Source organism: Diabrotica virgifera, chromosome 7, assembly GCF_917563875.1.
Source record: "Diabrotica virgifera virgifera chromosome 7, PGI_DIABVI_V3a".
In the NCBI taxonomy this organism is placed as follows: Eukaryota; Metazoa; Arthropoda; class Insecta; order Coleoptera; family Chrysomelidae; genus Diabrotica; species Diabrotica virgifera.
Window position 1 is genome coordinate 56,686,846 of NC_065449.1, and position 25,938 is coordinate 56,712,783.

At 31.7% G+C, this 25,938-nt stretch overlaps 1 protein-coding gene across 3 annotated transcripts in view; it reads right to left on the reverse strand.

Annotated features, from left to right (window-relative positions):
• LOC114339548 (zinc transporter 2) overlaps positions 1-25,938 on the reverse strand; it is a 151,645-nt gene that overhangs the window by 118,134 nt on the left and 7,573 nt on the right. Inside the window, exon 1 of one of the 3 annotated variants that reach the window (XM_050655551.1) lies at positions 4,425-4,628. The exons of the other annotated variants lie outside the window; for them this stretch is intronic. Within the exon in view, the coding sequence (XP_050511508.1) occupies positions 4,425-4,427 (3 nt within the window). The 5' untranslated portion in view covers positions 4,428-4,628. Of the gene's footprint in view, positions 1-4,424; positions 4,629-25,938 lie in introns of those variants that run through there. 3 annotated transcript variants of the gene reach the window in all.

Genomic DNA, 25,938 nt, shown 5'->3' on the forward strand with positions numbered 1-25,938 from the left:
ATATTTCAATGTGAAATAACCAAAAAACAGAGCACTTTTCGGGGAAAATTCATTACAACTTTTTAAAGTGTTTAAAAAAAGTTTATTTTTGTTTTTAAAAAAAACTTCTAACATTAAAAATAAGTGAGTTGCGCTCAAAATATTGTTAGCCCCTTTTATTTTTTGGTACAAAAATCGCGAAAATCACTCCCTAATTAGTTTCCTAAAAAAATTAATCGTTACCGCTTCACAAGTTACTTTACTTTTATATTGTTTATCTTATCTATAAGTTTCATTGGTTCAAAGTGCTCATTTTTGAAAAAAATTTGGTTTAAAATAAAACATTTTTTGTAATTTTGAAAAAAAAATGAAATTGTTTATGGAATTAACTTAAAAACTATTAGTAATACCAAAAATCTTAAAGAGTAATAAAATGTACGTTTTGCTTTTCGGAATATTCTTGCTTTTTTGTTTTCTTTCTAGACAAAAAGTGGTTATGCTATGGCTGTTCAAAATTTGCCTAAACTCATGATGTTATTCGTTCAAGCCATTTTAACTACAGCTTTTTCAAAATTAAGCACTTTGAACCGATGAAACTTACAGATCATATAAATAATACATAAGCAAAGTAACTTGTGAAGTGGTAATGATACAATTTATTTGTGATGCTAATTAGGGGGTGATTTTCGCGAGTTATTTACCAAAAAATAAAAGGGACCAACAATATTTTGAGCGTAACTCACCTACCTTTAATGTTACAAGTTTTTTTTCAAAACAAAAATAAACCTTTTTTTAAACACTTTAAAAAAGTTAAAATGAATTTTCTCCGAAAAGAGCTCCGTTTTGGGTTATTTCACATTGAAATATTCGATTTGGAATTTGACGAAGAAGAACCTACTTTTCATTAGCTACAACTCTGCTTCTACTGGGTCTACAGACCTCAAGAATACAACATTTTTTTCAGTTTTTTATAAGCTATATTTTTGATAAGAATATTTTTTTCGCTCAAATATAAATATGAAATATAAATATTTTGACGTTTCACAATTTGACAATTCACTTTTAACTGCAGTGCCGTAAAAATTTTAAAGCACTAGTGCCTTAAAGTAGCATTTTAACGCTCCTATGGAGTCCTAAAAATTGCATTTTTAACACGTTTGTAGAAAAATATATTTAAAAACACTAATATATTCTTTCCACACCTTTTCTGGACTGATACATACATAAATTAAAACATTTTGAAGTATAACTTCAAAAATATAATATGAAAACTATTTAAAAAGGCAGTATAACTATTAACTAACCTTTGTTGTTTCTCTTCCCACAAATTTTAAAACGCAACAACCATACATAACTAAACCGTCAACCGTCCAAACCACAGCTGCGCTACAGCTGCCATATTGGATCATTTTTGACATGTCATTTGAACATCCAATCAGAACAAAGTTATAATGCGCATGCGCCGGGATCGTAGGTTTTAACATAAAAAAATTCACCCTCATATCGCGCGTAAAGAAGTATAACTTCAAAAAACTCTTAAATTTTACATAAAATATGTTCAACACATTTACAATGAACAGAATTAGCATAAAATTTACTAATATTAATAACAAAAAAAAAGCATGTTGGAATCATTTTCAAACTTTTCAGTCAAATTCACCCCAGCAGTGTCAACTACACCCCATTTTACGGTACCGTATTTATAGTCCAGAGAAATAAGGTTTTTCTCGTGACACATCCCCCTCCAGGCCGAAACCAAATTTTTTGAGTAGTATGGACATCTATATTATTAACCTATATGTTTCCTGCAGCCGATTTTGATGATATACATAGTTATAAACAAATGAAGATCGAAAAACGGTAAATTATCGCTTTTTTCGTCTATTACCAAAAAGTTAAGCACTTTAAACAAATTTGAGAGTAAGAAACTCATAAATCGTATAAAAAACTTCAATATGGCATTCGCTGAATATGTCCAACCTTATTGGTTGCTTAGAAAATTGCAAAATAAATCATAAATATTGAGTTTTTATAAATGTTCGTAACTTGGGGAAAAATTAACTTAGAATCTTCTTATTACGCGGAATGCCGAGACTTCTTGTACTTAAATTATATTTTAAATTTCAAAGCAATTGGTCAAATAGTTTAAAAGTTATTTAATTTATTTTTCCCAAATTCATTTTTTTGCAACACTATAAGTCAGAAAATTATGAGGTTACAATAATACTTCGGACAGTTTATGAAAGAAGAACATTTATACTATTACCTTAATTAAAAATAAATGACAAAAAATAATTTTAAACAGTGTAAAATTATATTGCAAAAACATGTCCATTTTTTGCTTACTTATAAACAATTAGAATAACTTTTTAACCGTTACCCGTAGAAAAATTATTTTTTCATATTTAGAAAGATTGAATTTTTATACACATTTAGAAAGAAAAACAACTGTTCTAGGACATTTAGGGACAAAGTTAGCCCCCCCATTTATTTAATTCACATGTTTTTGCAAAATAATTTTTCAATATTTATAATTATTTTTTGTAATTTTTTTTTAATTAAATTAATACCGTAAATTTTCTTCTTTCGTAAACTATCCAAAATATTACTGTAACTTCATCATTTTCTGACTTACAGTGTTGCAAAAAAATTAATTTCGGATAAACAAATTAAATAACTTATAAACTATTTGACCAATTGCTTTGGAATTTAGGGTGTAATTTAAGCACCATAAGTCTCAGCATTCCATATAATAAGAAGGTTCTAAGTTAATTTTTACATAAGTTATGAATATTTATAAAAACTCAAAATTTATGATTTATTTGGCAATTTTCTAAGTAACCAATAAGGATAGACATATTCAGCGAACGCCATATTGAAGTTTTTTATACGGTTTATGAGTTTATTACTCTCAAATTTGTTTAAAATGCCCAATTTTTTAGTAAGAGACGAAAAAAGCGAAAATTTACCGTTTTTTGATCTTCATTTGTTTATAACTATGTATATCATCAAAATCGGCTGCAGGAAACATATAGGTTATTATTATAGATGACCATATTACTCGAAAAATTTGGTTTGAGCCTGGAGGGGGATGTGTCACCAACACGATATTTTTTTTCCTTATTTCTCTGGTCTATTACTAATTTTCAATAAAAACACTTTAATTTCTGATTACTATGGTTTAAATATTTATTTACTGTAGATATTATTGGACAACCTATATGCAAATAAAGGACATAAAAGAGAAATATAAAAACGTATATTGTAATATTAGACATTTTCTAATTGTTATAACGGACGTACGTTTGGCTCACATATTTTGGTTTATTTGCTATAATATGAATGATGACGATGTGCAAAGATACAGAGGGAAGAACAACTATACGCTGTGAGCTCGTACGTAGAGGGGATATTTACAAATTCGCGAGCGCCAGTAGTGGCAAGTCTGTAAACGTTTACCGGAAATTTGACATAAATGTCAAAGTGATTAATTTAAAATTAAAATTAAAAACATTAATTATAAAAAATATTAGTTGGTCAAAGCTGTGGTATATATTGTTACCTTAAATATACTTACGTTTTAAATACTGAATTTAAGTTTTTTTAATGTTCCGTAATGTGTAATTATAAATTAATACATTAATCTTAGCGCCATCTACACGATAATTGTGAAAGTATCCGAAGTAAGAAATTCATATTTTATCAATAGAACGTCAAAATGATTAGCAAAATTTTAAAAAAATCGATTACAATTTAATTACTTTTTTGCGTTGTAAATATTAAGCGATAACAATTAAATAATAAATTTAAAAATTACCGGTGAAAGTTGAATTAGTAATCCGCTAGGAGCGCCACCAGCGAAGCTCAGAGCGTATAAGAAAACAACTCCATATACCAAGAATCCATAATAAGTAAAATAATCAGAAAACAATAATATGGCTTTTCATTCACAGTCATTTGTTTCGAGCTTCTGTCATATGTCGTATAATTCGTGTGTATTAATATTATACAGAGATTATACAACATATGACATATGGCAGAAGCTCGAAACAAATGACAATCGATGAAAAGCCCTATTGCAATGTTTTGGGCTGGTACAAATGATGGGAAACGACTGATAGCCAAAGAGAATGTTAGAACCTAAAAGAGCAAAGAAACTAAAAAGAGGACAGCCAAAAAAAGCTGGATAAATGATATTATAAAAGCAGGTAAAGGTAAAAGAATAATCTACACAGAAATGAGAATGACACTCTAGCTAGCGGGTAAAACGAATGTTAACCAGAAGAAGAGGAAACACAAAATATTCATGTTTTATACCAATTAAAAATATTAGGTAATATCAGTAGTTATGTATTTCGGTTAAAGTTTTTTTGAATAGGCACATAATAGCAACTGCTGTTACTTACTAATGAGAAAGATTCACAGTGACAAAACTGAATACATACCATATTAAAATTTGCCAAATTAATGATTTTTTCAAATCCACTATTTTATGCGTTATGAGAAACTCTGGCCAATAATTCCTATCGACGAGTTTTAAACGCACTATCTAGGGAATTTTAAAAAGAAAACATTGTATTAAGAAGTTCTAAATTCATTGTTATCGAGAAGTGCCCACTTTTAATAATATTGTCTGTTCAGATTAAAGATAAAGATTTGTAGTATGAAAAACTTTAATTACTAAAGTAATCATTTTTTAATCATTTATATTTGTTACTGTAAATGAAATAGTTAGTAGGCTAGTGCTGTGGGACTTGTTATAATTGTTATTGTATACAGGGTGAGGCAGATAAACGGCCAACTAGAAATATCTGGAGAACTAAGGTAACTGAACCCTGTTTTGGTACCGAACCCTGGTAATTGAGGGGTTTTGAAGAGTGGACTGTTTAATGAAAATATTTTCATCTATTTGTTACTTTATGTTATACGCTGGGAGCGTTAACTATGATTATAGGTCACGTGGTACACTGTGATGTCGCGGGGACGATCTTATGTGTTTGCTTTATGTGTGATTCACAAAAACAAGAGATTATTTAAAATTTTACTATCATTTTGTGCTAATATATCAATACATTATTAGAAATTTGCTATAAAAACTTTATGTAGTAGAAAATGTCTGATATAATACATGAATATACATAGTTTAAATCTACACTGCGCGTCAGAAAAAACGGGCACCCCACAAAATGGGTCATTTTTGATGTCTCGAATTTCCTAAACTAGTTGTCCGATTTAAGTGATTTTTTAATGTTTTTTTTTTATTTTTTTTTTATTTATAATTGGCTTTGGCATAAACCAATTAGCCAGACTTATTTTTTATTTATGAAATATAAAAGGAGCATTTTTTATCCAATATAAATAAATTGATTGTTCAAATTCTCACGCCCTAGGATAAATGTTATTATGTTAGTAAAATGTGTGTATTTCTGTTTAGTGCATTTTTTATATGTATATTTTTTATTTTTTTTTAATTATATTTTTTGTTTTTTTAATGCTTTATTTATTTAGTCTTTTGTTTAGTTTTAATTCCTTTTTTTTCCTTTTTTTTTTGTTTTTTTTTATTAGTTTATCATTATTTTACTTTTTTTTTGTTAATTTTTTCGTGAACACACTTAGAATAATATTTTGTATCGCAGAATTGCTTACAATGGTGTTAGTTTTTTACAATTTCATTTTGCAACGAATTAAAAGATTATACAAACATTGATATAAGTTAATATTATTACTAAAAATTATACAATTTAGACTGGTTGGCAAACAGAATTTGAGATTTACCATATCTTCGAAAAATGATTCAATGATCTTCTTATTTCTTGAACATTCTAGGATAGCATGGTTCATATCACCAACTTCTCCGCATAGACAATATGGGTTTTCATCCAGTCCTATTTTATATTTGTACAAAGAAGTCATAGCATAATTAGATCTTATTCTGTTTATTGTAACAATGAAGTTTCGTTTTGTTAATCCATGAAACCAGCTTTTCGATGGTATATTATTTTGGTGGCCGACATAGTTAAGCCCTGTGACTGATGAATTATATTCTTGCTGCCACAATTGTTTTAAATGTGAAGTAAACTTGGAGGTAAGATCTGTAGATGGAACAATATTGGTGGTTAAATCGTATCCTGTGTCAGTGGCTGACTTGGCTAGTGTATCGACTACATCATTACCTTTTATTCCTGAGTGTCCTTTAATCCACACTACAGTTATTGTTTTCCTTTGTTTTGTTGCTTCAAAGTGCAGTTTTAACATTTCTGCCTCTATGTTAGTAAGGTTTTTCGATGATTTCAGGTTTGTTATTCGGTCAACTGCACTTTTACTGTCAGTGAATATAACATGATTCTGTGTGTTTCTGGACTGGACGTATCTAAATGCTTTTGCTATGGCAATCGTTTCAGCGGTATATATGGAACACTCATCTGGTAGCTTGAACTTGTAATATTGGGAAGAGTTTGCGTCATAAAAAGCACAGCCTACTTTTCCATTCAACTTGGATCCGTCAGTATATATGTATTGGTGTTCAGGCCATCTTTCATTAATGGTTTCTAGAAAGTTTTCTTTTGGGTCCAGGTAGTATGTTTTTATATGTTTTGAAAAGAAAACATAGGGAGGTTCGGTGTAGATAAGTATATTTTTATTGATTGACAGCGAGTTAGAGATTTGTGCCATTGTGGTATAGCTGTTTACTAGGAGTGGAGTAGCTTTTGAGTGCCAATATGGATGGGTGAGTACTAGGACAGTGAGGTCGTGAATGTTACGAAGATAGCTGGCTTCTTTGGATATGGCTTTAGCCATAAATTTATGACTAATTAGCTGCCTTCTGAAAGATAGTGGAGGACTTCTATAATATTTATTGGGGTAGATTTAAGATAACCAAGACATATTCTCAAACTTTTGTTTTTCTGGGTCTCTATTTTGTTTCGGTGAGTATGTGCTGCTGTTCCATATAGGTCACTGCCATAGTCTAATATACTTCTAACCATTGTTTTATAGAATAGTAAAGCGGTATTTGGATCTGCTCCCCATTTGGTATTGCAGAATGCTCTCAAAATATTCATAGCGTTCTCGGTTTTTTTATTGCATGGTGGATGGTATCTTTCCACAGTAATTTTCTGTCTAAATAGAGTCCAACGTATTTAACACATTTTTGATTGGAAGAAGATATGGTCCCAGTTGTAACTGTACTTGAGTTATGTCCCTATTTTTAGTAAAAATACACACTTCAGATTTTTTTCAGAAAAAATTAAGTTGTTTGAATCTAACCAGTGCTTAACTGACCATAGGTTTGTGTTTAAAATGTTCTGATAATTTGAAATAGTAGTATCGTTGGTGTAGATAACAATATCATCAGCAAACTGTATCATATTCACGTTATTCAAATTTACTTCGAAGTACATTGTATATAGTATAAAAAGTAGCGGGCTGAGTATGCTGCCTTGAGGGAGTCCTAAATTCGATGTTCGGGATCCTTGAAGATTTTGGTTTAATTTTAGTGAAAGTCGTCTATCGGAGTATAGTGAAATTAAAAATGAACATATTTGATGAGGTATTCCTATTGATGTCAGCTTATGGTACAAAATGTTTAAATTTACGTTATCAAAAGCCGAGGAAAGGTCAATAAAAACTGCAGCCGTATGTTTCTTTATTGTATATCCTGTCAGTATATCTGTAACGAGAACAGTAATAGCTTCGAGAGTGGACCTACCTTTCCGGAAACCATATTGTGAGTTTGGTAGGATGTGTTCGATTTCTAGCCATTGTTCTAATCGATTCTTTATTATTCTTTCCAGAGTTTTAAGAATACAAGATGCCAGGGATATAGGTCTGTACGAACTTGAGAGGTCTAACGGTTTGCCTTTCTTTTTAATGGGTAATATTATATAGTTCTTCCAGCTATCCGGAATAGGACTTGCACCAGTCCAGATACTATTATAGATTTCTAACAGCGACTTTTTATGTTTATATGGGAGGTGAAACAGCATGGAGTAAGTTATATTGTCCTCTCCTGGTGAAGTATTATTAAATAGTTTCAACGATCTTTCTAATTCCCACATCTCAAAACGTTCAAGTAAGTGCAAGGTGTTTCTGGGAACAGTTTTTAAAGATAACTGATTGTATTCTACGCATTCTTTTGCCCAGTCTGGTGAGATTGTGGCATGGAATTCTTCTATCCAATTCGCTTCCGGATCAATAGGCAACTTATTCTGTTGCTTACGATTCTTAAAACTATTTACCTTTTTCCATACTTCAGTGATGGGAATTGTCTGATTTAGGCTCTCAACATATTTCCTCCACTGCATTCTTTTTGTTTCTTGAATGTTTTTTTTTGCGATGGCATCAACTCGTTTTAATTCAAGTAAATTTTGTATGGGTTTTCTTTCCATAATCTGAAAGCTTCTTTTCTCCTACGAGCAATGTTGTTGCAAGTCTCATTCCACCATTGTTTTGGTTTGTGCTTACAGTACTTATTTCTTATTATTGTTCTTTTCGGGATACAAATGTTTGCAGCTGAATTTATCATGTCTATGAAATTGTTGTAGTTACATACGGTGCTCATTTCCTCTAGTGTTGTCGTGTACAGATTCCAGTTGGCTTTTTAAGAACCCATATGTTGTGAACTGGACCAGAGGTTTGTAAGTCTGAGTTATTAAACTTCATATATATAGGAACGTGGTTGGTTCCATGAGGATCCTGTATGACTGACCAAGATATTAAATGTAATATGTTTTGTGTACAAATAGACAGATCAATGGCACTTTTCCTACCTGACGTAACAAGTGTGGGTGCACCATCATTGAGATACACAAGATTGCAGTGATTAATAGCATTGAGCAAAGAAACACCATAGACATCATTAAATTTACAACCCCAACAAAGATGATCAGCGTTGAAACCTCCAGCAATTATAAAAGTTCGTGGTAAGTTTTCGAAAAATTGTATCCATTCTCTTATATTCTATACGAGTCTTTGGTTTAATGTATACTGACAATATGCACACTGCTTTGTTATTAGGTAGAAGTTTCACTTCGATGCATGTACACATCATTTTTGCTGGTTTCTGTACTACGATTTCTGAAAATAATCTATTGGATTTTACTAGTATGGCTACCCCACCGTAACCATCCATACGGTAGTTTCTGTTGTATTTAAGAGATATTCTAAGTTTTCTTTATTGCCAACTGCAGATCTGCAGTTCCACTGTAAAATGTTGAATTTGTTTATAGCCGAGAAGACGAGGAAGTAGTTGGTATATTGTGCATGTTTAATAATTGTTTACTAATTAATATTTGTTGTAAGTCTTGTTTGGTAACTTTGGGATTATTAGATTCCCTAAAATTTTTAAAAAGTTCGGTAACAATAGTAAAAATTATATCTAAAATATCAGAGTTTGACTCTGTTTGTAGCGCGTGAGAATTTGAATTTAAATTATTTTTATATGAAGAACTATTTATAATTGGAAGATTAGTTCCTGATTGTCTAAAGTTAAATGTGTATTCTGGATCTGACTGTGTTAAGACAGGACTATTTGGTCTCTGCCTTTTGCTACCTTTAGAAGATTTGACGACTGTATATTTATTATGATTACTATTGGCCGAAAATGTGAATGGACGGGTAACAGAAGAGCTATTTAAACTTTGGTTAACAAGAGGGTAATTAGAAGAAGGCAAGTTTTGTTGATGGGAATCTTTAATAATGTTATTTGATGTTACGCCTGCATAAGATTTGCGGGGAATTTGTTTGTTGGCAGCATGATAATTGATATTACCATTAGTCACGCATTCTTTAATTAATTTCTGTCTTTTAAATTCTGGGCATGACTTAAGATTTGTTGTGAAGTGGTCTCCCATACAACTAAAACATTTTGGAGTTAATGTTGTTTCCTGACACTCTTTTGTATTATGGTCTTTCTGGCAATTGTTACAACGGGGGCTACTCCTACATTGCTTCCCCTGGTGGCCAAATCGCAAACAGTTGAAACAAAGCAGGACCTTTTGTTGATATGGTTCAGTTTCTTTCAACACCTTATTTATAGTAACGTATTTTGGAAGTACTTGTGTTTTAAAGCTTACTACACACGATTTAGTAGGAAAGTAATTTATTTTATCATCGGTAACCGTTTTTCTATTTATTCTAGAAACGTTTACTACCTCAAAATTAGAATTTATTTCGAATTTTTTAATTTTATTTTTAATATATTCATCGAATAATTCCGGTGAGACATCCCGTATAACACCTTGTCGAATAATAATAAATTTAGATATATAAACCTCCAAATTGTTTTTAACAAAAACCGGATCGTTTTTCTTGTCGATAAGGTAATTAGCGTTTTTAGAAACGGTAAATTTAATTCTTAATTTATTTCTGCCAATTGTATCGATACTAATTATGTTATTATCCAATTCTGGGAATTTTGTAAGAATAATGTCACCAATTTTTAATGCATTAAGTTTACCTTTAAAATCGCTATCCTCATTTTCAACATATATATGAAAAGGGCCACGGTCATTTATGGTGTACTTAAAAATTTCTTTTTGTGTGTCATCATTAGATTTAATAGGATCGGAAGTACTTACAGTTTGGTTGAGTTCAGCCTTACTAAAACCTTTAAAATTGCTAGGGGATTCCATTTCAATATCTGGACTACTAAGGGTGGTATTGGGAGGTCCATCAGGTTCAGGGGGCGGTTTACCGCCCGTGTCCGCACTCATTTGATTAAAAAATAGAAACAAAAACGCGAGTTATTAGTCTATATATTAGTTGAATAATTATCGATACTTATTATTCGTATTAATAAAGCGTTTTGATTACTCGTCAGCACCGGCTATTGACACGTCCGACTCGCACGAGAACTAAAACTGTAGTATTTTTTAATATGTTATAGCCTTATTCTTTAACAATATCGCTGTAATAATATTGTTGCTAGACAGGTAAATTGTCATTGTATACCGGGTGTACCAATCAAACTGTGTTTTTTCTCAATGTTCACAACACCCTGTGAAATATTGTAGCTTTTATAAAATACTGAAATTAAAACCCAACTATAGCCTCAGGTTTTCTTAACATTCTGTTTTTTGATTCATTCGTTTATGTTGGATAATAAAGAAGTTAGGTACTTTTAGGTTAGGTAACAACTAGCCATGTTCTTCATCAGTACAGGGTGTTTCTAAATAAGTGACACAAACTTTAAATGGTAATTCTGCATGAAAAAATAATGACCGTTTGCTTTATAAACATAAGTCCGCAAATGCTTCGTTTCCGAGATACGGATGTTGACTTTTTTTACAAACTGACGATTTATTCATATATCTAAAACCGGTTGAGATATGCAAATTAAATTTGGTAGGTTTTAAGAGGTAGTTATTGCGCATTTTTTGACATACAAATAAAAATTTTATATTCACCATTGGCGTGCGTATGGGTAATATGACCGAGTAATATAACCCGCATGCACGTTAAATAAATAACTCGAATTAGTGAAAAAACTGTATAGAATAAAAGTTGCCTGGATTTAGTCAGTTTATCGAATGCCGGACTTATTTAGAACGTATGTTTTTCACCTCCGAGAAGGGATGAAACTCACACCCAGGGCCAGGGCAAAAGCACACATCGGCACAATATCACTTTTCTTCTTTGACATGTTAGCTATGCTTATGCCAAATTTCATGTCAATCCAAACGGTTCTTTAGAATATACAGCAAAAATCGTCAAATAATGTACTAACAGCGGGTATATTAATCTAATGTGGTATAATATATTGATAAAAGATACATTTGGTATTCGGTCTTTTGTGTATTTTTTGGTATTTGGTATTTTGTGTATTTTTGTCCTCATACTTACAAATACAACACTAATGATACCTACTGTGCTTCAGAGGTGTAACCAGGATGATCCTAAGGGGGGGTTACAACTACTTACTTGATGGTCTCTGGGGGATATAGAATAGTAATGGTGTTAAGCGTATAGAGCTCAAAGTACATCCAAATGGGGGGGGGGGGTTATAACCCCAAACCCCCTGGTTACGCCTATGCTGTGCTTAGGAAATAACTCCTGAGATAAACAAAGTTATAGCTAAGTTCATCAATTTAGAAATTAGAGCTTAAAAAAATTGTTCCTTACCATAACAATATATGTATTTCTATCAAGTAACCGAAAATTACATACAGTATGGTGCAAATGAAAGGAATAAATTCGTTATTTCGTAAACCGGCGACATTAAGGAAAAATCCCGAAACAGGTCGATTTTTATTTTTAGATTATGATATTTTAACATATATATCACACGCGTGACGTCATCTACGTGGGCGTGATGACGTAATCGATAATTTTTTTAAATGAAAATAGGGGTCGTATGCTATCTTATTTCAAAGGTTATTTAATTCTCTATTCAGTAATGTAAACATTAACATAATTATTTATACAGGGTGTCCAAAAACAATTTTTTAAATTAAATTAATTGACAAAAACAGAAGTACCTATGTGTGTAATTTATTTAATACAAAATACTTTTTACTGTTAACAGAAAACAGAAAAAAAATGTTTATTTGAAAAATAAACATTGCTTTTCGCTTAAATTCAATGTTCAAGCCAGCCCCCGCTCGGCACCTGCTTTTTGGAAGTTTGAACAATTAATTTAAGCGAAAAGCAATGTTAATTTTTCGAATAAACATTTTTTCCTGTTTTCTGACAGTAGTAAATGTATTTTGAATTAAATAAATTACATACATTCTTCTTTTTTGTCAATTAATTTAATATAAAAAAACTGTTTTTGGACACCCTGTATAAATAACGATGTTAATGTTTATATTACTGAATAGAAAATTGAATAACCTTTCAAATGAGCTAGCACACGACCCCTATTCTCATTTAAAAAAATTATCGACGTCATCACGCCCAGGTGGATGACGTCACTTGTGTGATGTATACGCCAAAATATCGTAATTTAAAAATAAAAATCGACCTGTTTCGGGATTTTTTCGTAAAGTCGCCGGTTTACGAAATAACGAATTTATTCCTTTCATTTGCACCATACTGTATATATTTTTGTTATGCTGAGTAGGTACGTGTTCATTGCTTGACATATTACAAACAAATATAGTTATAGTTAGTAAGTATATAAAAATTATCTAAATAGACAAATAAATATCATATAAGTCGTGACGATCGTGTTTACAATAGCAAATAAAGTTTTCAAGAATGTGATGCTTTGTACATAAAATGTGGTAATTAAAAACTTGTAGGTGACGTGCCCATTATCATTAAATTAAAACATTATGACATACGCAATCATCAATACTATACAAATATATTATCTAAATTTCAAACCAATAAACTAAAACTGTATATGTATTGATAATTAGTCAATATATACAGGGTGTCCCAAAATTAGCGGAACGGTCGAATATTTCGCGAAAACGGATAGGATCGAAAAACTGAAAAATACGTGTTCAATATTTTTCAAAAACCTATCTCGAACAACACCAAACACGACCCCCCCACTTCACCCATTGGAGGTGGGGTGAGGAGTAACATCTTAAATAGGGACCCCCATTTTTTTATTGCAAGTTAGGATTCCGCATGAAAAAATAAGTAACATAAGTTACTTGAAATTTTTTTAAAAATTTGTTAATAGATGGCGCTATAATCGGAAAAATGCGATTTATTAGCGCCATCTATAAACAATTCTAAAAAATGTTTCGAATAAATGCTACTTATTTTTCATGGGGAATCCTAACCTGCAATAAAAAATAGGGGTCCCTATTTAAGATTTTGAAGTTACCCCCTACTCCACATCCAAGGTGTGGAGTGGAGGGTCGTGTTTGGTGTCACTCGATAGGTTTTTGAAAAATATTAAACACGTGTTTTTTGGGTTTTCGTTTGGATGTGCATTTCTCGAAATATTAGACCGTTTCTATAATTGACCTAAGGCATCACGATAAATCGTTTTTTCCGATTATAGTGCCATCTATCCACAATTCGAAAAAATGTTTGAAATAAAGGCTGCTAATTTTTACGAGGGGAATCCAAATCTGCAATAAAAAATGTGGGTTCCTATTTAAGAGTTTAAAGGTACCCCTCACCCCAGCTCCAGGGGGTGGAGTGGGGGTCGTGTTTGGAGTCATTCGATAAATTTATGAAAAATATCGAATAGATACGTATTTTTTAGTTTTTCGATTCGATGTTTATTTCGCGAAATATTCGACCGTTCCGCTACTTTTGGGACACCCTAAATATGACTTTTACGTACATATTCAGTGGACTATCATTTATAAATAAACTAAGGTTAAAAAGCTACGACTGTCCAATGGAATCTCTCTACAAATAATAAGTCAAAAATATTTACAAACTTAATTAAAAATAATATTATTTTAGATAAAGCAACGCCAGGAAAATCTTGGAAATATTTTTATTCGGGGGATTATAATTGAATTAATGTAAGACTGTCATGTGATTTATTTAAAGATAAGAACCTACTATCAATTGTCTGCATTAATGAAAAAACTATAAGCAAATTAAAAAACAAACAAGATTTATTCACTTATGGTAGGGGAGCAAAGTATGCTAAATGTGCAGTCACTCGACTGCAGTCACTGGGGGGCTATTGAGTTGTGAAGAGTAGGTCCTAAATCCAAAAAAAGTTAAGTTAAGTTTTCCATTTTAGTGGGGACTTGTCCATTTTTAATTTAATTCTCCATTTCCAACAATCGTTTTTTTTTTAGATTATAGCGCCATCTATCCATAATTCGAAAAAATGTCTCGAATAAAAGTTACTTATTTTTACGTAGGGAATCCATATCTGCAATAAAAAATTGGGACTTCCATTAGATTTTAAAGTAACCCCCCAACCCACCTCCGTGGGGGGTCGTGTTTGGTGCCATTCGACAGATTTTTCAAAAATATTGAATAAGTGTATTTTTCAGTTTTTCGATCTAATGTTCATTTCGCGAAATATCACGGGATTCGTATTTAAAATATTAAATTTACTCCCGCGCCCCTCTCCGTGGGAAGTCGTGTTTGGTATTATTCGATAGATTTTTGAAAAATATTGAGTACGTATTTTTTAGTTTTTCGATCTGTCAGTCATTTCGCGAAATATTCGCTTTTTTCTTGTGAAACTTTGGGACTCACCCATTTCCTTACAAATCGTCAGATTTTTGGAATACATATATTTATATGTTACAGTTCAAGTTGATTCTCAGTTAGAGTTGACTCCAACTAGTTGGAGTCAACTCCAACTGAAACGAGCAGTAAAAGTTGATTTTAGAAATTTAAATCAACTTTTACTAGTTGGAGTTGACTCTTCCTGGATCGATTCAGTAAATGTTGATTATACGAGAATCTCAAGTGCATTTTTGATGAGTGTGCGTTTCTTTGTTTTGATCGTTTCAACTACTTATTAGTATAGCATGTAATAGTAGGGGAGCCCAAGCGGGGATTTTTGCCAGTTATTCGAGCGCGTCAGATTAGCATATGGGGAGAAACCTGGTACCCTGCAGATGTACCTCTACTATATATTGGCTCTTAACACAGGGGAGTTCGTTAAGGGGGGCCCGAAAAAAAAAATATATCCTTAAAAATACTTGAAATTGTCAGATTAAGGCTATGGGTACATAATTCGCAAATATTTTACGTGTATCCCTACTTTTTCTGTCTTTACACGGCAAATTACGTGTAGTAAAATTCGCACTGGTGTGGATATGTAAACATTACTAGAATGTCATTCTACTTGAAAATGTCATCATTAATTTAAAGAGATGGCTTTTGAATGTTCTTGGATAACTGTTATTTTTATAATTGCAAATTATTAATTCAGTTAATAAATGTGACAATTTTTTCACTAACTATGTTTTCAGTGATTGTAATAATTTATTTGTACAACAAAAACTAATAATCAATCGAGAAAAGAGGAAAAGTGTTAAAGTGATTTTTAATATGTTGTTATTTTGGAACGCTTACAATTTTGAACATCTCTAACAACAAAATACTTGGATCACAAGATATATCTGATGTATTCTCTGCTTGGATCTTCCACAAATAATACACAATAAATAACTTTTTATTAAGTTCACGTCTTAAATCAATTATTTATCAAATACACTATATATCAATAATATTTAATCAATTTCTCAAAATATTCCCGATGCAATGTCAAATATTTAAAATTGTCACTGATTGTCAATGTCTGACTGACAATATATGCTGACAATATTATATTCGGTTGAGTGCGTTGTAAGACAAAGACAGATTTGGAAAATATTACCACGGCATTGTGTTCATTTTTTTCAAATCCTGAAAAAACCAATAAATATTTTTGAAAAATTTAAACGCAGAATGAAAGACTAAATTATTACCGAGGGCCGAAAGTCCCTTAGAATAAATAAAAAGTTTATTTTGAATGAGATATTTGAAATTAAAAATCACACTAAATTTTCTCTTAGTTTTTTCACCCCTGTAACTTATTAAAATAAACATTATAGAAGTTCTCAGGGACTTTCGGCCCTCGCTAATAACGTAATCTTTCATTCTGCGTTTAAATTTTTCAAAAATACTTATTAGTTTTCTCAGGATTTGAAAAAAATGAATCCCCATTTGAATAGCATTGCAGCCGAAAATACGTACCGATCCTCTTAAGATAAGGTAAGTTAAGTACATGCAAAAGAGTGTATATTTCAAAAATCTGACCATTTGAGCTGGGCGTAAGGAAATGAGCGAGTCCCAAAATTTCACAAGAAAAAAGCGAATATTTCGGGGAATGAATGACAGATCGAAAAACTAAAAAATATGTGCTCAATATTTTTTAAAAATCTACCGAATGATATCAAACACGAGTTCCCACGGAGAGGGGGGAGGGTAAATTTAATATTTTAAATACGAATCCCGCGATATTTCTCGAAATGAACATCAGATCGAAAAACTGTAAAATACACTTATTCAATACTTTTAAAAAATCTACCGAATGGCACTAAACACGACCCCCCACGGAGGTGGGGTGGGGGGTTACTTTAAAATCTTAAATAGGAGCCCCATTTTTTATTGCAGATTTGGATTCCTTACGTAGAAATAAGTAACTTTTACTCGAAACATTTTTTCGAATTATGGATAGATAGCGTTATAATCGGAAAAAACGATTATTGGAAATGGAAAATTAAATTAAAAATGGCAAGCGCCCACTAAAATGGACAACTTTACTTAACTTTTTTTGGTTTTATGACCTACTCTTCACAACCCAATAGGTCCCCATAACGCTCGAGTGACTGCACATTTAGCATATTTTGCTCCCCTACCATAACGTCACCCCCGTTAGGTAAATTATTCTGATTCGATATTTTGCACAAGCTTACTCAAAGAAATACATCCGTATAAAAATCCTTATAACAAATACACAGGGTGTCACGCGGTACCGCGGTCGAAAAATTGTTTAACCAATTTTTGATAACCAAATTTACAAAAATAATTTTATCTACTCTATCTCATATTATGTAAAGCAGCGGTTCTCAATCTGTGGTACATGTACCACTGGTGGTACATATCATTATTTGCGGTCCTGCCAAAGACAAACTGCAAAGACATTGAAAATGCCTATTTTCGCATTTTTCAAATTTTAAATCGCGTATAACTCGACAACAATCAATTTTAGAGAAAAATCACAAAATACCTTTTTTTGTTCAGACTAACCCAAATGATCTAAAAAAAATTGTTCGAAGTGAAAAAATTATTTTTGTGAATTTGTCTAAAAAAAGTGTTTAAACAATTTATCGATCAAGGTAGTGCCTGGCACCCAGTAGATTTGTTATAAGGACCTCTTTTTGAGTAAGTTTGTGGAAAAAATTCGAATCGGAGTAATTTACCTAACGGGGGCGACGATACAGCCTAGACTAATTTGAACATATTCAGTAACATTTAATTCCTAGAATCGGCTGTTTGTGTGAATCAGAATCAACTTTTACTAAATGGCATTGGGAAGAGTATACTTTTCCTAGTTGGAGTCTACTTTTACTAGTAAATGTTGAATATAAATCTTCATTTTATATTTATAATCAACTTTTACTGAAACCAGCCGTTAGAGTCGACTCCAACTAGTTGGAGTCAACTCCAACTGGATAATCAACTTGAACTGTAACATATACACTGTTTTGCATGTACTTAACTTACCTTATCTTAATCCGACGATTTCGAGTTTTTATAAGGATATATTTTTTTCGGCCCCCTTTAACGAACTAGCCTGCATTAAGAGCCAATATATGGTAGAGGTTCATTTTCAGGGTACAAGGTTTCTCCCCATGTAATAATCTGACGCGCTCGAGTAACTGCAAAAATCCCCGTTTGAGCTCCCCTACCATTAGCAATACATATTCGTAAATATAAACGGCAAATTATTGTTGAAAATAGAAAATATTTCATGTAGCAAGTACCCTGTGTATTCCAGGAAAATAATTTTTTTTCAGAACATCTCAATAGCCAAATATTTTATGAGTTTTCGGATAATAAATATATACATATAGTAAGCAAAACCTACAGATTTTTTGCAGAAATTCCTATCTATTTATAGTTAAAGATAAACTTGTAGTAAAGAAAAGAGAGACATTCTCACAATTTATTTTACAACTGACGACCGGTTTCGCTGTCTACACTTTGCACAGCATCTTTAGGTCCCGGTTAAAGTAAAATTAAATGCTACAAACAACAAAAAAACCAGAGTTAGTTAAGTGGTCTGATTTAAATCAAAGGTTAATGATCAAGCCAATATCAAAGTACCTACATATATTTACGTATACACATAAATACCCACATGTACGTATTTACGTATGGTGTTTAACCCTCACACTCACATGCATGCACGCATTCATATGCAGTAGTAACAAAAGTATGTCAAGTATAAGATATATATATATATATATATATATATATATATATATATATATATATATATACATATATATATATATATAAATGGGGTTGAGGTTTATTGGGTATACAGCTGAATAAAACCAAGTGGTACTCTGTTTAACAAATCGTTATATTTCGCTGATTTTCATCAGCATCATCAGACGAAAGCTACAATATTTAAAAAATGGTACAATGTTATAATATGATCTTTTTTTAACAATTTTTATCTTACCTAATTGAGGTTAACGGTATTAAGATATTAAGATGACATCGAGATACTGATGAAAATCAGCGAAATATAACGATTTGTTAAACAGAGTACCACTTGGTTTTATTCAACTGTATACCCAATAAACCTCAACCCCATTTTTATCTACCAGGTCAGCTGTTATCTTAAAAAAAAAAAAAATATATATATATATATATATATATATATATATATATATATATATATATATAATATATATATATATATATATATATATATATATATATATATATATATATATATATATATATATATATATATATATATATATATATATATATATATATATATATATATATATATATATATATATATATATATATATATATATATATATATATATATATATATATATATATATATATATATATATATATATATATATATATATATATATATATATATATATATTGTTGTGATCTTGATTATTGATATGAGATGATAATTTTATATGTCATTTAATTTAATCAATACATTACTAATAATCTAATTAATTTACCAGATCACATATCAATATGTTTTTAATCTCAGGGCTATTTATAAAATTAATTATTTACATACGTGGCTTCTAAGTATTTCTTAATGGTTCCTAATCGGGATAGGAAAGAAAAGAGTAAAATAATAACACATATGGGTTACAATTGTAATCAAAATATTGTTTATTTTATTCAAATGGCAATCACTGCTTAATATTTGCTATATCTTATTATTCTTAAACATAACATTTACACATGGGAATCTTATTTTCTTTTGATTTCCAATTGAAAGTTTTTATTAACATTTAACTATTATGATTTATTAGCAACAATTCTATTTAAGTTTGATGAAGCTTTTCTGATATTATTGATTATGTTTCTTCAATTTTAAATGTGGTATTTACTACGAAAAACCCATACATTCATGTCCAAAAAAATGAGACTGACCTTTTTCTGGTGCACTGAGAATGTCTTCACACAAGACCCGTTTCCTGCTATCCTTGGCTGCAATCAAAACCTCGTCCTGGCTTCCAGTAATGTTCTCCTCTGAAACTAGCTCGTATAGCTCTCGTTTCCTGCTTCTGTCGTGATGCTGTGTTCTACCTTTTTCGAAACTGCAATCAGCTACCGGGAACTCTTGGCTCAAGGAGGTTCTTTTACTCTCAACCTGGCCTACCTCTCGTTCTACGATAGATACTCCACACTCACGGAACTACACAGGCTTTCTCACTCTCCGTACACTACCGTCTACTACTCGACTTCACTTCTCGACAGCTCAAAACATTCTGATCTCTATTTGTCATTCATTCCCCTACTTTCTAAATATCCCTTCCAGATTCACAAATCAAACTTCCACCACCAACTCTCATTCGCAGTATTCCTCAAAACCAATTTTTAAACTTTCTAAATATGCTTAATGGATTTCAAAGAAAATAGTTAATTCCCATTCTAAAATTACTTTCTACTATATACAAATTTTAATGACCTATTCTCTATTTCCACTTAGTCTTAATTAGCATCGGCTAATGACCGATCCTTCCGCGAACAACGATAATGACCTATTAACGATTTCACTTGAGTCTTATTTAATCACTTCTTAAAATTAAATATAACAATTTGTTGTATACAGGTTGTTCCAAATTTATATGCCCGTGGTTGAGAAAATTGAAAATATTTTATATTAAATTGAATTTTGTCTATAATTATCAAATTTTAATTTTCATATCAAATAGAAATATAACAAATCCCCGCCTTGTATTCGATAAAATTTATCTGCATTTTTAAATAAATTTTCTCGAGGCAAAACCAACTCCCTGTATATTTCCTTACTTTAATCTACGTCTTATATCCTAACTTACTATCTACTTCATGTAATTCTGTCTTTTATTCGTGATATTTGTATACATCGTGAATATTATAAATTCCTCGGATCTTTTCCGAGTTCCTGTGCCTCAACTCATAACTATTTATCCCATTTTCATTATTCACGATATACGGGCCTTCGAAAACAGGCATCAACTTTGCGCAAATGCCCACAGGAAGATTTGATACTCGTAATGCCCTCACGAGTACTTTTTCACCCTTTTGGAAAGTCACTGGTCTTCTTTTTCTATTTTGTTCCTGTCTTTGGATATATTTTTCGTTGCTTCGCCGTAATCTTCTCTGTACGGTTTCAATCACCTGTTGATATTCTTTTGGCTCTTGGTCTTCCCATGGCCTTATCGGCAGTACACCCTTCATGATGTATTCTGGGGTCTCTTTTGTTACTGTGCTCGGAATTGTATTTAGATACCTTTCTATTTCCGCCATTTTCCTGTCCCAGTGGCGATGTTGACCATCTGTTGCAATGCGAAGAAATTTCGTCACTTCCTGTATGAATCGTTCCGAAGGATTACTCTGTGGATGCCTGATGCTGACAAAATTTGTCTCTATTGCTCGTTCTCGAAGTTGTCCCTTGAAACGATCATTTCGGAAATACGTTGCATTGTCCAGTAGAATCTTTTTTGGTGTTCCTACTATGGCTATAAAATTGTCTATTTTTCTTAATATTTCTTCCCCCTTTGTGGTGCGGCAACTATATAATTTTACGTATTTTGAAAACACATCCACCATTACCAGAATATGTTTGTTCCTTTTAGTGGTCATAATTAGATCGCTTAACATATCTATTGCTACAATGTCTAGTTTGTTTCGGGCTTCAATATTTTTGGCAACATTTTCGTTTTTGAAATTCCGACTCTTATATTTTTGACATACATCGCACTTCTGGGTAATTTCCTTTGCAATGCGGTAATCCTGTCGGCTTATGTAATTTTCCCTTTTTCCCATATCAATCTTCTGTCTTTTTCCTCAGATTTTTCACATACTTTTACCGTGCATTCTGCATCCTCGTTTTCATATGCCTCTTCTTCAAATACCACTGTTTCAATCATATTCTTTTCACTTTCATTTTTTAGCTTTATTTCTTCTTCTCCTGAGCCCGTCTCTTCTTTTGAGGAATCCCAGGTTTCCTTTGTTTCTGATACTCTCAAATTTTCTTCTTCTGGGCTCAACTCTTCTTTTGAGGAGCCACAGGTTTCATTTTCTTTTATCTTTTTCTGACCTTTTCTCCTTTTTCTTCTTTGTCCTTGTTTCGCTGCCAAATTCATTTCCACTGTTTGTTCTTTACCTGATTCGTCCGCATTTTGTTTCTCATGTTCCTTGTCCTGTTCTTTTTCTTTTTCTTCTGTTAGTTTCATCGTATTATTTTTAAAATCTATCACTACATGTTTTTCTGCCAATTCGTCCACTCCTACTATCATGTCATGTGACATGTTTGGCATTATTACACATTGTAGTGCATACATATTCTTGCCCAGTCGTACCATTACTCGTATGCCTTCATTTATAGTTGCCAATGTCCGTTTGTTTGCGCCCACTAAATTTACCCTAGGTATTTTATAAATTAAATTTGTTAAGTTAACTTCTTCTATTAGTTTTCTGTTGACCAATGTTATTTCAGATCCAGTGTCTATCATAATTTTAATTGGTTTCTCGTTGATAAATCCATCCACAAATTTTAAATTAACTCCATTTTTCTTTTCGTTGTTTCCTGCCAATTTAATAAACTCCTTGGGGTGACAAAAGATTCCTGTTTGATTTTTGGTTTTTAGTGAGCGCCGTCGTGAAAAGACGCCGGTTGCTCATCGTTGTTTATATTTTCGTCATAATGTCTCTCTCCGTCATATTCATCTGTCTGGGTATTATTTACTTCTCTTCTATTTTCTCTTGGTCTGTCGGATCTGTTTCGGTTTTCTCGATATCCCTGTTCATTTTGTCTACCATTATTTCTGTTTTCTTGATTTGAGCGTGTGGTGTTTCTATTCTGGTATTCTCGATTTCTGTCCTCATTCCATTGCCTATTTCTTTGTTCATAATTTCCTCTTCCGTTGTCTCTATTTTCGTTTTCCCTTCTGGGATTAAAATCTCGTCTTGTATAGTCCCTCCTATTTTGATTTCTATCTCTGTAATCTTGTGTTTCTCGGGGCCTGTAATCTTCTCGCGACCTTCTTGATTTTCTTTCTCTTAGACGTGATTCTCTTATTTGTAGGAATTGGCATAAACTATCTATGTCTTTGTAATTTTGCAATGTGATATGGTCTTCCAGCGTCTCCTCGAAATGTCTTGCAATCAGTTCGACTAATTGTTCCGATGAGTAATTATATTGTAAATGTTTTGCATTATTGTAAATTTGCAAAGCATATGTCCTTTCTGATACACCCATCCTATCATTGTATTTCCCATTTTGCAATTCCTTGTTAATTTCCAATTGTTGGACTTTTCCCCAGAAATAATTCAAAAATTTTTGTTCAAATTGTTGCCAATTGCCGAATTCTTCTTCTTTACTATCGAACCATAGGCTTGCTTCATATTTGAGATGGTTTCTGATAGTTTCTTTTGCTGTTTCGAAATTTCCGATGTGTTGTATTTTCTTTTTCAGGCTATTTATGAACGGCACTGGGTGTAATCTTCTTACATCCCCGCCAAACCTTATCTTCACGTCATCTGTGCTATGTATAACCATTTCTCTTCTTTCTCCTACATTTTGTTGCGTCCGGTTTTCGGTGACTTGTTTTTCTATTTCTGTGATTCTTTTTTCCACTTCTTCTCTGTCTACTTGAATAGCATTTTCCAACTTATTTTCCAAATTTTCTATTTCCTTTTTCTGGCAATTCGTTATTTCCTTTATTTTGCTTTTGATTTCTTTAATCTCTGTCTCTTGTTGTCCCATATCGTTCTTGATCATTGTCAAACATCCTTTTACTTCCTTTTCATACTTTCCTATGCGTTCCTCCATTTTCTTGTTGTTCTCTTCTATTGCTTGTTTCATTTTTTTTTGTGTTTCATCCATTTTTTGATCCAATTTTTGTTGTGTTTCATCCATTTTTTTATCCACTTTTTGTTGTGTTTCATCCATTTTTTGATCCAATTTTTGTTGTGTTTCATCCATTTTTCGATCCACTTTTCGTTGATTGTCATCCAGTTTTTGTGACTGGAGTTGCATCAGTTGTAATAGTTTATCTATTCCTGATAATTCTTGCTGTTCTGATGCCATGATTGTCGTGTCTAAAATATCTTCTTGGTCTGAATGTTCTTTTTGTTTTTTGTTGTCCTTGCTTTGGCTTCTTGTCACAGACATTTGTTTTCAAGAAGTACTGTCCCCGCCAAATATGAAATTTTACTAGTATGTTACCAAGACGACTTTTTCTCACCCAAATATTATAAATTGTCAATAAATATATCAAATGTAATATCGTAAAAATAAAATATTAAATCAGTTATGTAAAATTTGTACCTAAAGAGATCTAAAATTTTATGTTATCAAATGTAATTATCTCATTTTTTACCACAGGCATATAAATTTTCAAATACCGGCTTTACTCTTTCTATCCTTCAAATTTGCCACTAGAAATACTTTACAATGCCCTCCACGTTGGACGACAGTTGTTGTGATCTTGATTATTGATATGAGATGATAATTTTATATGTCATTTAATTTAATCAATACATTACTAATAATCTAATTAATTTACCAGATCACATATCAATATGTTTTTAATCTCAGGGCTATTTATAAAATTAATTATTTACATACGTGGCTTCTAAGTATTTCTTAATGGTTCCTAATCGGGATAGGAAAGAAAAGAGTAAAATAATAACACATATGGGTTACAATTGTAATCAAAATATTGTTTATTTTATTCAAATGGCAATCACTGCTTAATATTTGCTATATCTTATTATTCTTAAACATAACATTTACACATGGGAATCTTATTTTCTTTTGATTTCCAATTGAAAGTTTTTATTAACATTTAACTATTATGATTTATTAGCAACAATTCTATTTAAGTTTGATGAAGCTTTTCTGATATTATTGATTATGTTTCTTCAATTTTAAATGTGGTATTTACTACGAAAAACCCATACATTCATGTCCAAAAAAATGAGACTGACCTTTTTCTGGTGCACTGAGAATGTCTTCACACAAGACCCGTTTCCTGCTATCCTTGGCTGCAATCAAAACCTCGTCCTGGCTTCCAGTAATGTTCTCCTCTGAAACTAGCTCGTATAGCTCTCGTTTCCTGCTTCTGTCGTGATGCTGTGTTCTACCTTTTTCGAAACTGCAATCAGCTACCGGGAACTCTTGGCTCAAGGAGGTTCTTTTACTCTCAACCTGGCCTACCTCTCGTTCTACGATAGATACTCCACACTCACGGAACTACACAGGCTTTCTCACTCTCCGTACACTACCGTCTACTACTCGACTTCACTTCTCGACAGCTCAAAACATTCTGATCTCTATTTGTCATTCATTCCCCTACTTTCTAAATATCCCTTCCAGATTCACAAATCAAACTTCCACCACCAACTCTCATTCGCAGTATTCCTCAAAACCAATTTTTAAACTTTCTAAATATGCTTAATGGATTTCAAAGAAAATAGTTAATTCCCATTCTAAAATTACTTTCTACTATATACAAATTTTAATGACCTATTCTCTATTTCCACTTAGTCTTAATTAGCATCGGCTAATGACCGATCCTTCCGCGAACAACGATAATGACCTATTAACGATTTCACTTAAGTCTTATTTAATCACTTCTTAAAATTAAATATAACAATTTGTTGTATACAGGTTGTTCCAAATTTATATGCCCGTGGTTGAGAAAATTGAAAATATTTTATATTAAATTGAATTTTGTCTATAATTATCAAATTTTAATTTTCATATCAAATAGAAATATAACAATATATATATATATATATATATATATATATATATAT